Source organism: Raphanus sativus, chromosome 9, assembly GCF_000801105.2.
Source record: "Raphanus sativus cultivar WK10039 chromosome 9, ASM80110v3, whole genome shotgun sequence".
Classification (NCBI taxonomy): Eukaryota; Viridiplantae; Streptophyta; class Magnoliopsida; order Brassicales; family Brassicaceae; genus Raphanus; species Raphanus sativus.
In genome coordinates this window covers 24,160,167-24,174,778 of record NC_079519.1, presented here as the reverse complement: position 1 = coordinate 24,174,778, position 14,612 = coordinate 24,160,167, and the positions used below count along the sequence as shown (strand labels likewise).

Genomic DNA, 14,612 nt, shown 5'->3' with positions numbered 1-14,612 from the left:
ATATGTTTTGTAGTTTTGGTGGGAAAATGTGTTTTAGTAGTTTTGTCATTTTCGTGAATGAAAATGATATTATGTTAAAATTAGTAATTTGTTAATTATATAAGGACATAATAGACATTATATCATTTTGACAGAACAATCTTCATCTAGATGGTTCAATTTGAATCAGCCACCAAATTTTCAAAATTAAGTCTAAATTTTTAAAATTTATCCAAATGAGCCGTCTAAATGACTTGTACTTTCAATGCCTAAACGAACAAAACTCACGTCTCCATCCAGATGAGTCATCTCAATAGAGAAACGAACAGCTCTTTATTATCCACATGACTTAACTAGATCAATACTTGTATTTTATGTTAGTACTAGGTGTGATAACTGCATTTGTAAGCTTTTATCAACTCAAAAACTATTAGAATAAATTATTTTCATGCTTTTGAATAGGGGTGGGCAAAAAACCCAAACCGAACCGAACCGAACCAACCAAACCGAAATTAAACCGAACCAAACCAAACCGTGCTCTTTATGTAATCCAATTGGTTCATGTTTTACTCAATCCGAATGGTTTGGTTTGGTTTGGGTTGAAACCGAGCCAAACCGAACCAAACCGATAATTCAATATATATATATATATATGTATTAATATATTGTAAATTTTAGTTAAAGTTTCGTTTTTCATTTTTTCATAACTTCCATATCTTTAAAAAATTATAAATACGATTCAAATAATACTATTATATATAAAATCATGTAGCATAAGTTTTTATATTCTCACTCTATCGTTTATGAGTTGATTATTTTTTAATAAAAGTATAAAACTGATGCCTTCATATTTTATAATCAACCCGAACTACATCGAACCAAACTACACCATAATAATGTAAACCGAATTAAATTTAAACCAAACCGAACTGAACCGAACCGAATTAAACCCAAACCGAACCCAAACCAAAGCTACTTTGGTTTTAATTGGTTTGAGTTTTGTAAAACCCAAATTACCCAAACCAAACCGAACCCAAACCGAACCCGAAACTAAACCGAAATGCCCACCCCTACTTTTGAATAGACGTAGGACTTATTATCTAGGATTTGGATCCAATCTGAGATCCACTCCGAAAATGTATATCTGGGGTACCCGAATGTAAATCCGAATAGTAAAATCTCGGATCCACTAAAACCGAATCTGGATATGAATATCGAATTTTTGGGTCCTGATATCTGGATTCGGATCTGTATTTTTAAAATATATTAATTTTTAAAATTTATTAATAATTATATTTAATATATTAATATCTATTAATAAAATTAGTCATATATTTTATATTTTAATTTTAATAATAATATATGAATAAATATATTCACAAATTTTGTAAAAAGTATCTAATTTATGCTATATTTTTGTATTTTTTAATTTATTTTGTGGATCAGGATACTCACAGATTTTAGACGGATATCTGATACCTGGAAGACACAAATCTGACGGATACGGATCCGGATACCCCAAATATCCCGGATATTCGGATTCCTCTCTGGCCTATTTTTGAAATATTATTTAATAATTAATTATATATTAAAGTTTTTTATTATATAAAATAAACTTAAAAGCATTCATATATACGTAACTATATACAAATATTTATATTTATTTTAAAAATATTATGATACAAATTTTTTTTGAATAACACAATATATAGTCTTTTTAGATAATGACGATTATCAAATTAATGAAATTTACTTTTTGAATCTTAAAAGTGATTTTATTTATTTGTTACGTTCTCCGTAATTATAGGTTATATTACTTATTTTCATGATTTTAATGATTTTGACCGATATAATCGATTTAATTTATATTATTATTTGAAACTTTATTAAATGAGCAAAAACAATTTTTATGATAAAATGCTAAATATTTTCTGGATCAAATCTTTAGAATCATATTTGTTATATGAGATGTAATATACATCAATTACTTTGAAGAGGTTTTTTTTTTGAATTATACAGAGGTATCCTGGCCCCACAAAAGTGGTCCAGACTAGTCATGTGTTGCCACATGTCGGTCCTTTGTCCCTGGCGATGCCGAAATGTTAATTCCCCAGTGGCCGGGATTCGAACCCAGATGGCGGAACTCACAGCTGTGAACCCTTTACCAACTGAGCTAGAAGCCCCGGTTTTTGAAGAGGTTTTAATTAGTGGAACCTCTATCATATGTAAATATTACATTATATAAGTTTCTAATCTAATTTTTTATTAAAAGTAATAAATATTTCAAAAGTCTAATTTTTAACTTGATAGAGAAAAAAATCATTTCGCAAATAATAATATAATACTTTTGAATTTTTTGCCAAATTTTTAAAAAATTATCACAATAAATGGTTTTTCTCCAAAAATATTTATTTTAAAAGAAAGATGATTTATTTTATCTTATGTGACATATATATGTAGAATCAATTTAATATTAATAACCAAATATAATACAAAAATATATTTAATTAATATTCTAAAGTAATTATAATATAAATTTAACTATTATATTATCGTTATAATTTTTTTTAATATAATAATATATCAACTAAAGTACTAAATTATTATTAAAATAAATAAGTGAATATAAAATATAATTTAATCCTAAAAGTTGGGAGAATATGACAAATCAGAAAATTAAATTCTCAAATAATAGAATAGATTTGAGGATACCTCACACAAATCACTAATATATGTTCTATAAGGCTTATCAAATTATTATTAGAACTTGAAATAGTGCTTTTATGTATTGTCATGTGTTTGACAGTTTACATCTAGTACTTGTTCTGGTTTTAAAGAACATAATCATGTGGCTACACTAGGATGGACAGTTTATAAATTAATAAATATAATAAATTCATAAAAATGATTTTACGTCTAAAAGTTGAAATATAACTTCGAACACAATCGAGTTAAACCTTCAAAAATATGCAACATATATGTTACGTATATGGTAGAGTAATATTCTCAATTTTCTAATAAAATTTTAAAATATCTTATAAACAATTATATATTTATTTTAAATAAAAGTAAGATAATATATTTTTTACCGAAACTTCTCAAATATTATATTGGATATTTAAAATTAATATAGAATAGTATTTATTTCACTTTATACAAATAAAATAAATATAAGAAAATATAATTGATTTTACGTATATACGCACACCAGTTAACCTAATGTGCACACTACTACAATCGAATGATATGTCGATATAACACTTTAAAATCAAATTTACAGAGACCAACGGTTACATTTATCTTTATGGGATCAATATCAAGCTACAACAATGATGGGTTTTGATTTTAAGATACAGATTAATTTGGGTTTCAGATTAAAGAAAATGCTAGCATAGGGTGGTTTGATCAGGTGTTAAATAAATATGAGCCACAAAAATAATTCAAGTTCAATTTAACACTAGTCTAGAATTCTAATCATTTAGGATAGATCATCTAACTATCTTGGTGCTTCACCTTTTGTCATTTGATCTTAGTATTTAAATTGTCGCTTGGACTGAGATGCAATGACAAACATTAAGATCATGTCCGATCTGTTCACAAAATACTCTAACATTTACTTTCGCTGGTTAGGGATATGATTTTCATTCAAGTTATGTGTAACAAACTATAACACTTTTGATGAATAGATTAATCCTAGGTTCATGCACTAAGTAATTAATTTAATGCAAGCCTTAAGAACAACAGTGAATGAAGACAATCTATTTATAACTTATTTATGTCAATCCCCACGAATCTAACACCCTACCACCCTAGACTAAACAAGCCAACTACTCAGCCATCAAACAAATAAACACAGAGATAGAGATGTAAAGTAACAAGAAATACAACTGAATAAAAACTAATAGGGTTCATGAATCCTTCTCCAAACGAGAGAGATGATGCCTTCTCCCTAATAAGTAGCAAATCGCCAAGTACAAAACTGTAGGGTCTAGTTTTCTTGTGTAAAGATGAAGAGAATGTATCTAAAGGTTTTTGACGGCCCAAAGAGAAAATTAGGATGATTATGGCAAATTCCGAAATAACTTGTAGTTTTTTAAAAATATCTACCGCTGAAACATTGGCTCGATCGAGAAAAGCCATCAGATTGATATGCATGAAAATCATCAAATTTTACTCTTTTTACCTCTTTTGCTCCAATTGGTTCATTTCTCATCCAGTGCAACTTCAGAGCTGTAATTACTCAAAACGAATAGAATGACTCGATAAAGACTCAAAAACACTTTAGAAAACATTGTTAAAAGGTGCCAAAAACCCCATATATCAATTCCCCCAGACTTAGATCTTTGTTTGTCCTCAAACAATGACAAGTATCAAGAACAAGGAGAAATGTTTGAAAGTGTAGGAACTCTCTTATGCTTATCAGCCATACTTTAACTATGGATCTCTGAACCATACAAGAAGTAAACTAAGAAAACACACCCTTACCGGAACCCCACTGATTGCTATTCGAAAATCGGCTCCATACTCTACATCTCAAACCTGAATAAACAACACTATCGAGACATAACTCCCTATATTTATTTAAGAGCAGCGTGAGCTTCTCTTCACATGCATTATTCAGGGTAGACGGGTTAGGTGTTGAACATGCTAATTTTAGTGGTGGAGTTTAAGAGTGTTTAGGGGCTTCCATTTTTAAAAGATACAGGATATCGCGCAAAACTGTAAGAGAGAACGAATCCATTGATGTCCACAACCTCTACTCGTTTTTGCTCTCTCTCTCTGGAACGACTGTTCTACGTTCGGGGCCAGCCGTAAGGATGCTTAGATCGTCACCTTCCTCTACATGCTCATCAAAAATTGATACCAACTCTTTGCTTGACTTTCCCAGTGGCTCATGTTACTCGAATCCATCTCCTTCTCCATCACCATTTGTAAAATGAAACAAACTAGATTTGTTTTTTTACTGAAATAGAGAAGGGGATGATAGGATGACGAAGAAAGAGGTAACATGTGATGTTTAGAGTGCCACTGGTGGTTCTCATTGTTTTGATTCACACTTAATCTGGTTCTCCACCATTGCTCCTACGCAGACGTAACAGATACGGAGCAGTTGTTCCCGTTGTCTGCTTGTTCCTCTTGCATTCTGAATGTGTGTAACACTAACGAGTAAGAGGCTGTGTCAGTCATGTTTTCTCCAACCTTTTTACACATAGCTGCACACATGACAATGAAAAAAACTCGGTATTCCATTCTACTTCAACATAGAAAATCCCAGGAGATAATCATCATCAAATCCATGATGAGGGCATTCTCTGCGGTAGTCAATGAAACACTCCTATTCGTCGCAAAAAGGCTCATCATTGAGCTGTTTGAAAGAAGTGATCTTGTTCCTCAATGCTACAGTTTTAGCCTTTGTGTAGAAGTGACTTATGAACGATGATTAGACTTGTTCCCACGAAGTAAGAGAGTCGGTGGGGAGAGATTTCAGCCACTGTGCAGCATTTCCATCAAGAGAGAATGGAAATAACATGCACTTAATGTAGTCAGGTGATACCCCATCCGCGCGAGTAAAACTACAAACTTTTTCGAAACTCTCAATGTACTTCGTTTGGATCTCTATCAAGAGAGCAGTGAACATTTCCCTCTGCACTAGAGTGATCAGAGAAGGCTTGATCTCAAAGTCTCGTCAACAATGGCAGAGTGCGTAGTATGGAAGTTATGCGGAAGGTTTCTCTGCCCAATCCGAATAGCTTGCTCCAACTGTTCATGTTGATGTGTAGCAAGTAGAGCAGCTTGCTATTGTGCTTGGATGGTCCGCTGCATTTTTTGTAATTTCTGTTGCATGAGTATCATTGCAGTAGTGAGATCATCCTGATGGTCGTGATTATACATGGTGGTGTTCTGTCTTTTTGACCTTGCGAGCTTCTGGTTACTGAGTGTAACTAGTTCTCCTTGTACGTTTCTCCGAGTATGTATATTGGTCATGCACCTCGAACATTAGCTGCAACAAAAAAAAGCAAAGCAAGTTAGAGGTCTTAAACTAAATAAATAACCAAAAAAAGAAAAGTAACGTAAATAGCAAGTAACACGAATTGATTTGGGTTTCAGATTAAAGAAAATGCTAGCCTAGGGTTGTTTGATCGGGTGTTAAACAAGTGTGAGCTAAATAATTATTCAAGTTTAATTTAGCACTAGTCTAGAGCTCGGATCACTTAAGATATATCAGTCCACTGTCATGGTGCTTCAACTTTTGTCAATCAATATCAATACCTAAACTGTCGTTTGGACTGAGATGCGATAACAAACATTAAGATCAAGTCTGATTTGTTCACAAAACACCCTAACATATACTTTCGCTGGTTAGGGATATGAAGCTCATTCAAGTTATGTCTAGCAACCTATAACATTTTTGATGAATAGATTAAGCCTAGGTTCATGCACTAAGTAATTAGTTTAATGCAAGCCTTAAGAACAACCGTGAATGAAGACAATCTATTTATACTTATTTATGTTAAACTCATGGGTATAACACTCTAGAGTAAGTAAGCCAACCACTAAGTCATCTCTCTCGTTTGGAGAAGGATTCATGAACCCTATCACTTTTTATTCAGTTGTATTTCATGTTGCCTTTTCTGTAACAAGTAGCAAATCACCAACTACAAAACTGTCGGGTTTGGTTTTATTATGTAAAATAACGTAGAAAAAAAATAGAAAAGATGAAGAGAATATTTTTTAAAGGTTTCTGGCGACCGATCCAGAAAAAAAATTAGAATGATTAGGAAAAATTTTGAAATAACTTTTAGTTTGCTTAAAAAATCTATGTGGTTAGAACATGCATTTGGGTGTTCTGCTCGATCGGGAATAATCATCAAGCTGTTCTGCGTGAAAATCACCAAATTGTACTTTTTATGTATATTTTGCTCCAACTGGTCCGTCTCACATCTAGTACAATTCCAGACTTATAATAATTCGGAAACGATTTGAAAGACTCGATGAAAACTCAAAAACACTTTAAAAACATTGTTAAAATGTGCCAAAAACATATATTAATAATGACTATATTTCATCAACACACTGATAAAAATATTGGTAATATCAATTTTAAGGTGTTACTTCATCAAAACTGGAAACTGCATAACCATATGTCTATATCATATCAATAAAGAAAATCTTACATTCTTTTTTTTCGTGTAAGATTTCTTTTATTTCGTCTGTCAAAGATCATAATAGTTGATATGGTACATCATATGAAAAAAGCCAAAATAAGCTCCTGAGAAAAGATTACATTCAACTCATAATATAAATAATTATAATTTTATCGTGTTAATAAATTAATGGCCCATTTGCCACGTTTAGCTAGCTTTATTCATGCCCCCTCTCCTGGCAACGCTCCTAGAATAATTAGTTAGGAAGTCATATGCGTTGACTTCCCTTTTAGTTTCATTCATTAAGCATGTGTACTAGGTGTACGAAATATATTCCGATTAACTATTTGCGGGATACGTCAACGGCCAATCACATGTATTCATTCATTATTTAGTGTCTCGTGTATGGCGCGAGATATAAAATATATGAAGAATTCGTCGATGTGAACTTCCCATGGTTCTATAAATACCCATGCAATTTCCCAATACTAATCACTGCACCAATCACTAACAGGTCAGTTCTCTCAACATCTATCTCCCTCTATCCCATATATATGATTGTATTGATGAGAAATATCCTACATCGAAAATATAAGAAATATTCTACTACTATATAAAGGGTTAGGGCCAATCCACTAATTGCCAATTGGTTTTAAGTTGGAAGCCCATAATTAACCTGAATCTAACATGGTATCAGAGCGACAAGATCCTTTGACCTAATTTACTACAACTACTACTACACCGATGTTGGGCCCTCTGTGGATGTTATTCCCACATTATTCACGCTTCAGACCTAGATGTCTGAGCGTGAGGGAGGGTATTGATGAGAAATATCCCACATCGGAAATATAAGAAATATTCTACTACTATATAAAGGGTTAGGACCAATCTACTAATTACCAATTGATTTTAAGTTGGAAGCCTATAATTAACTGAATCTAACAGATTGTTTTCTATATGACTTAGCTATATTCGTATATCGTAACTACAGGTTTGTAATATTCGTAAGATCGATCAAGCGCAAGCAAAAGAGATGGCCCAAAAGCTGGACGCAAAGGGTGGTAAGAAAGGAAATGTATGGGATGATGACGTTCACGAAAATGTCAGAAAAGTGTATTTAGGGAAAGGCCAGGATTGTATATCCTTTGTCAAGTTTGAGTATGTTGATGATTCTGAAGTGGTTATTGGAGATCAACATGGAGAACGAACACAAGAAGTTGAGGAGGTACTAATAATATATACTATATAATTATAGCTTGAAAAGATCTATATTAATTCTTCAATATTGGTTTCGTACTGAGAGTTGTATTTTCTTTCTATATGTAGTTTGTGGTTGACGTAGATGATTACATCGTTTACGTAGAAGCTTTCCGTGAGACAGTAACTCAAGAAACCATTGTGGATCTTAAGTTCGAGACTAGCAAAGGCAAAACCAATAGAAACTTCAAGGAGGGTCCGGGGGTAAAGTTTGTTCTCCAAGGTGGCAAAATCGTTGGGTTTCACGGGCGTTCGACAAATGTTCTACACGCCCTTGGAGCCTATGTTTGTGACCCAATATCCACTTCTCAATTGCATGGAAAGTGGACAAAGGTAGAAATCTCTTAGATCGACATAAAAACGATTTCTTAAAAAACACATATACATCATATATATAGTCGACTAAGTGACAAGAAGCTTGACTAAATTTGAAAATAAACGTAATAATGATTATAGTATATCTATTCTATTAAAATAGAAACATGACCTAAATGTTATATCTAATTATGTAGTTCATTTATTTAAGAAATTATTATATCAAATTAAATTAATATTAAACATAAATATATGTGTTACCAAAAAAAATTCAAATGTATAAATTAAAATTTTCATAAAAAATTAAAATAGAAAATATACATGTTTTTTTTAAGGAGGATCAAAATCTAGTAACGGTAGTAAACTTGAAATAACTAAAAGAATGTCTAAACCTTGATATCATTAATCAGATTGTAAAACTATTAAAATTTTGTTAACAAATGTTGGTAAATTTCAAGGTGGAGCAAAAAGGAAAGGCCCCAGGGCTAAGATGCTCGCATGCCATAGCACAAGTAGGAAACAAGATTTACTCCTTTGGTGGAGAGTTCACACCAAATGTGCCTATTGACAAAGACCTTTACGTCTGTGACCTCAAGACCGGGAAATGGTCCATTGCTCCAGCCACGGGAGACATTCCACACCTCGCATGCTTAGGCGTCCGAATGGTGTCAGTTGGAACAACCCTCTATGTCTTTGGTGGCCGAGACGCTTCCCGCAAATACAACGGTTTCTACTCTTATGACACAACCAAAAACGTGTGGAAACTACTAACTCCGGTCGAAGAAGGACCCACTCCTCGTAGCTTCCACTCTATGGCAGCCGATGATAAAAAAGTTTATGTTTTCGGTGGAGTGACTCCTACGGAGCGGATCAAGACCCTGGACGCCTACAACATCGCTGATAAGAAGTGGAAGCAGTGTGCCACCCCAGGGGAATCTTTTAGCATAAGAGGAGGATCCGGACTCGAAGTGGTGAATGGGAAGGTTTGGGTGGTATATGGATTCAACAACTATGAAATTGATAATGTTTATTACTACGATCCTGTTCAGAACAAGTGGACAGAAGTGGAAACATTCGGTGAGAAGCCTTCTGGAAGGAGTGTTTTCGCTAGTGCAGTTGTTGGGAAACGCATTGTGATTTTTGGAGGTGAGGTTGATATGGACCCACAAGCTCACGTGGGTCCGGGACAATTGGTGGATGGGACTTTTGCGTTAGATACGGAGACGTGTAAGTGGGAGAGGTTGGATAAGCTGGGTGAAGAGAAAGAGGTGGAGGAGACAACGGGTGGGTCATCAGGACTATCAATACATCTTGGGATCCCGATCCTATTAGATGTAGATGTTTCGATCGGAAACCCTTTTGGAGGCCGCGAGAAAAAGAAAGAAGAGAAGCCGGAGACTCCGGAGATCAGGGGATGGACAGCTTCCACGAGTGCGACAGTTAATGGTAAGAAAGGGCTCTTGATGCATGGTGGCAAAGCTCAGACCAATGACCGTTTTGATGATCTCTACTTTTACGAGTTTCAGTAAGGGAGGGCCATGATACCATGTGATCTTTCATCAGCTTTCCATTATCTTTTTTTTTCAGTATGTCTGCGTTGTGTGTGATTCAATAAGGGAAGGTTCGCGATATGTACGATCCTTCATTTGCTTTCCGTTTCCTTTTCTATATGTTTGTTTGTTTTTTTTCTTTTGAACACAATTTCTCTATGTTTGTTATGTTTTCCTTTTTAATGAATAAATGGCTTGTTTTCTTTTCTGAGTCTATTATACTAAAACATGCACATGAGTCCATGACCTATTGATAAATATACCCCCGTTAAGAGCTGGTCAGAATCTAATTTATTCAGATAAAAAAGAAACTTGTGTTACTTTGTTTTGTGAAAGAAAATCCATCTAACGATCGGGAAGCAAACCATATACTCATGGCTTGAGGAATGTAGCTTTAGTTCTGCCCCTTACTCAATTGATGCGGTTGCGTATGTGCTTATCGACATAAGCAATTAGGAGAGCCGGCTTGTTTTCTAGATATGAATCACCAAATTAAGAACACATGCAGGGCCATAGCTTTAGATTTTAGAGGGCTGCATCATGATTCATAAATAAAATCAGTTTAATATACGAAAGTGACATCAATCATAATCTGGGGTTCTAGATTTAGATACAATTGGTCCAATCTGAACAAATCTAACTGATTGGACAATAAATGGATAGTGTGGACCCTACATTATACAAAATGAATCCCCACATACTAACATAGTACTAGTACGTACTGTTCGGGATCATGGTTCAATTATGACTCTGCTTAAACGCCATGAATTTGATCATAACCGTTTGTTATTGTTTTTTTTTTTTGATAATTCTGGGGTTCCCCACTTCGTGGGTCATTTCCCAGGGTCCGGTTAGATAGCGGTCCATTTCACCCGAGAAAGTATTACCAGGGCTGAGGACAAGGCCCAACACCCAGTATCACTGGTGACACGGAAGAGTAGTTTCCCGCCTGGCGTCGAATCCGGGGGCATGACAATTGGTCCCCAAGACCTTTACCCAGTACCACTGGTGTTATTGTTTGTTTTGTGTATGTGATTCAATAATGGAGGGTCATGAACTCATGATACCATATGATCCTTCATCAGCTTTCTGTTATTTTCTTTTTCTGGATGTTTACTATGTCTTTTTTTTAAACCAAATTAGAGATTGACTGCACACCAATGCAGATATTAATTTTTATCTTCTTATAAATTGATATTTTTTTTCCATGATTACTGTTATATATTTTAATACTTTTATGTTCTTCTACATCAGAATCAAATCTGAATCAAATTGGATAATATGATTACTTTTTATTTGGTTTTGTGTTAGGTTATTTTTGGATTTAAAATACCCGAACGGAAACAATTAACATGATTATTTTATATAAATATCTGAATATGTTTCAGATATATTAGTTTTGGATATTTTTAGATTTTTATACATCAAAACCGAATTCATCCGGATTTTGAGATGATCTAACTCGAAATCCACCAAAAATTTTGTAATATGCGAATGAAGCTTAATTTCAAAACCCAGAAAATTGATACCCACGAAAAATAACTTGTATCTAAATGGATACCCGGATGTCTTTATCTAATTCACACCATAAACAAATAAAAACTTGTTGTTAAACATTTTGAATTCTTATCACAAATAGAGTCATTTCATTAAATATGTCAAATTATTATGATTATTATGATTAATATCTATACAAATGTTATTAAAATTTTATAGTAAAGATAATTAATGAAGTATTTATAAAGAGTGAAAAATTGATGTACAAGATATATTAAAACACTTCAAAATAAGTAAATTATATTTTGTACTTATATAATAAATCATGTCAAATTATTTAGAAAGACAAGTGGTCAGAATTAACTAAAAATGCAATGAAAATCTGTAAGAGCTCATTTTAAAATAGACACATATTGTTTTATACTTCAATTTTAGTGAATAGATGATAAATCGTCTGATTTCTTCAAAGAAATCACGGGATAAAAAATAAATTAAGAACACATATAGCCTAGCTTTTAATTAAATGAACGAAGATGGATGTATTGAAAACTTTGAATTTTTGAAAGCACGTATACCGTAGATTTTGATATTCAACTGACTTTTAATCTTATTAAAATCATAAGATCTGTTAGTTTTTTTTTTTTTTCACCCTTAAAGATAATTATATTAAACCAGTAATATTACACAGAGGGATACATATCTGATACATGTGCCGGACTAACCCGGAAACGAAGCCGACAGAACCAAAGTTCTTCGGAGGTATTGCCCTAACAAGGGAAGCAGACTAACACAAACTTACTAGTTACATGATGATTATGAGGTAGAAATTAAAAACACACAAGATTAAGAGCTACCACCAAAAGCGAAGATGAAGAAAAGCTCCTAAGCAACACCACACCAACACTCCAATCGGGTCTTTGAAGAAGAGACAGCGAAACCGGAAACCTCCCATAGTGAATAAGTGCAAACAGATTAGAGCAGAAAACCTAAGCTTCAGGACCCGGTGAACAGAACACTTCGTTCTTTTACATTCAACCGGAAGCGGCGAGATCGATCCATCACGAGAACGACAGAGAACGCCAACTGAGAAGCATGCAAGGGTTGAGGATTCGATCATACCTCTGGGGTAAAGACAGGGAGCGAATCACTCTACTCCGGCCAAAATCCGACTTGAGAACAAGACGGAATCGTGATCGAGACAGAGTAAAGTCAAAGACACCATTAATAGAGTAGAGGAGCATGCAGCAGAGAAACCCATCTCCAACCCATTGATCTTGCGATCTGGAAACTCCAACCTTGAAGCCATCTTTTTTTTTTTTTTTTTTTTTTTTTTTTTTTTTTTTTTTACCTTGAAGCCATCTTAATCCAAACAGATCTATAATAGATCTCGAATTTCAGATTAAAACCTTCAAAATCAACATGCAAACTAGCAGATGAAACACCAAAGAACATGTGAACACAAAATCGAAACCCGACTCCAGCCCTGTGGAAGCGGCCAGAGTCGGTGACCGGAAATCTTCCACAAGAACGAGAAGTTTTAGAAAGAAGATGGAAGTTTTAGAGAGAGAGGTTGAAGATCTGTTAGTTATACAAAGACAAAAACAGTGTAACATATTTCCTTGCTTTGTCGTATAAGAAAACAATCTTTATTATATGTATAGGGAAATCTTCTTATATATTAATATATAAAAGAGAAGTATACATGGAGTGATATGCAAAATTTATAGAAGACAAATTCCACGCTTTCAAAGTATTAGGCATCTTAATATAAATTTACTATAATATACAAACGAAGTATACATGAAGCGCCAAATCAAAATTTCAAACAGAAGACCCTTTTTGGAGATATCTTTTTGTTTCAATAATATTTACGGATCTCTGCTATTAGAATATTTAAAAACCTACGGTATTTTTATTTATTTATCACGCCAACTATAATTCTAATTCTAACGTAATGCATATTTTTTATTCCCTTTTTCTTTCAATATCAATATTTGTAGCCTTTATCAATTAGCAAAAACAAATTATAATCATGTGACATCACATCATTGTGAACACTGTATATTTTTGTTTTACGTTTTAAAAAAAAGTTAATTTCATATTTGTGTTTCTAAATCATATTCGTGTTTTTTTTGTTATCATATTTGTGTAAAATATTTTCTTAAATAATTAATAAGAGGTTTTAATCTATTGTATTAAAACATGAACATGACCTATTGATATAAGTGTGGTCTAACTATTTTAATATAACTATTAAATCCTTTTAATAATCATTTAATAAAAATATAATACAAAGAAAAACACAAATATAACTAAAACACAAATATAAAAATTAATTTTCTAAAACATAAAACAAAAAATATATTCATCCTTAATAAAAAATTCAAAAATGTAAAACAAAAAATAAACACACCCTTTTAAAGGCGGGTCAGAATATAATAATTGTATTAAAATAGTTTGACCACACTTATATCAATAAGTCAGTTTGCTGTTTTAATAGAATATATATTAAAAATTATTTTCTTAAGACATTTTTCAAAAAACAAAATTCAGTTTTCGGTGCGGGTTAGATTTGATATTGGTTGTCGGATATAACACTTTAAAAACCGTTCGAGTATATAGGTCAAGTCTAACAGAGTACGAGACTTTGATTTTCGAGTTGATTCTGAATCGGGTATTTTAGGTACGAAATATTCTTAACTAATTATGTTTGGAAACTATTATAAATATAATATGTTGCAAAACTTTAAGAATAAAGTTTAAAAATAATCTCTTATATGCATATGGCACAAATGTATAGTTATACAACTTGACATATTTAATATATTTACCAAAAATTTACTAAATTAAATTAATATTAAACGCAGAT

General features: G+C 32.8%; 1 protein-coding gene and 1 non-coding gene across 3 annotated transcripts; both read left to right on the top strand.

Annotated features, from left to right (window-relative positions):
* The first annotated feature begins 5,270 nt into the window (after positions 1 to 5,270).
* Positions 5,271 to 5,377, top strand: LOC130500474 (small nucleolar RNA R71). Its single transcript, XR_008939098.1, has one exon. It is a non-coding gene; the product is annotated as a small nucleolar RNA R71 (small nucleolar RNA).
* Positions 5,378 to 8,157: 2,780 nt separating this feature from the next.
* On the top strand, positions 8,158 to 10,350 carry LOC108825069 (nitrile-specifier protein 1-like). 2 transcript variants are annotated; one of them, XM_018598410.2, is made up of 4 exons: positions 8,158 to 8,349; positions 8,451 to 8,714; positions 9,155 to 9,950; positions 10,083 to 10,350. In XM_018598410.2, exons 1-4 carry the CDS (start codon positions 8,158 to 8,160, stop codon positions 10,223 to 10,225), a joined length of 1,395 nt encoding a protein of 464 aa, XP_018453912.1. In that variant the 3' UTR covers positions 10,226 to 10,350. The 2 variants fall into 2 exon arrangements, with proteins under 2 accessions (XP_018453912.1, XP_056849678.1); XM_056993698.1 differs by having other exon boundaries at positions 9,155 to 9,964; positions 10,094 to 10,350.
* The last annotated feature ends 4,262 nt before the right edge of the window (positions 10,351 to 14,612 follow it).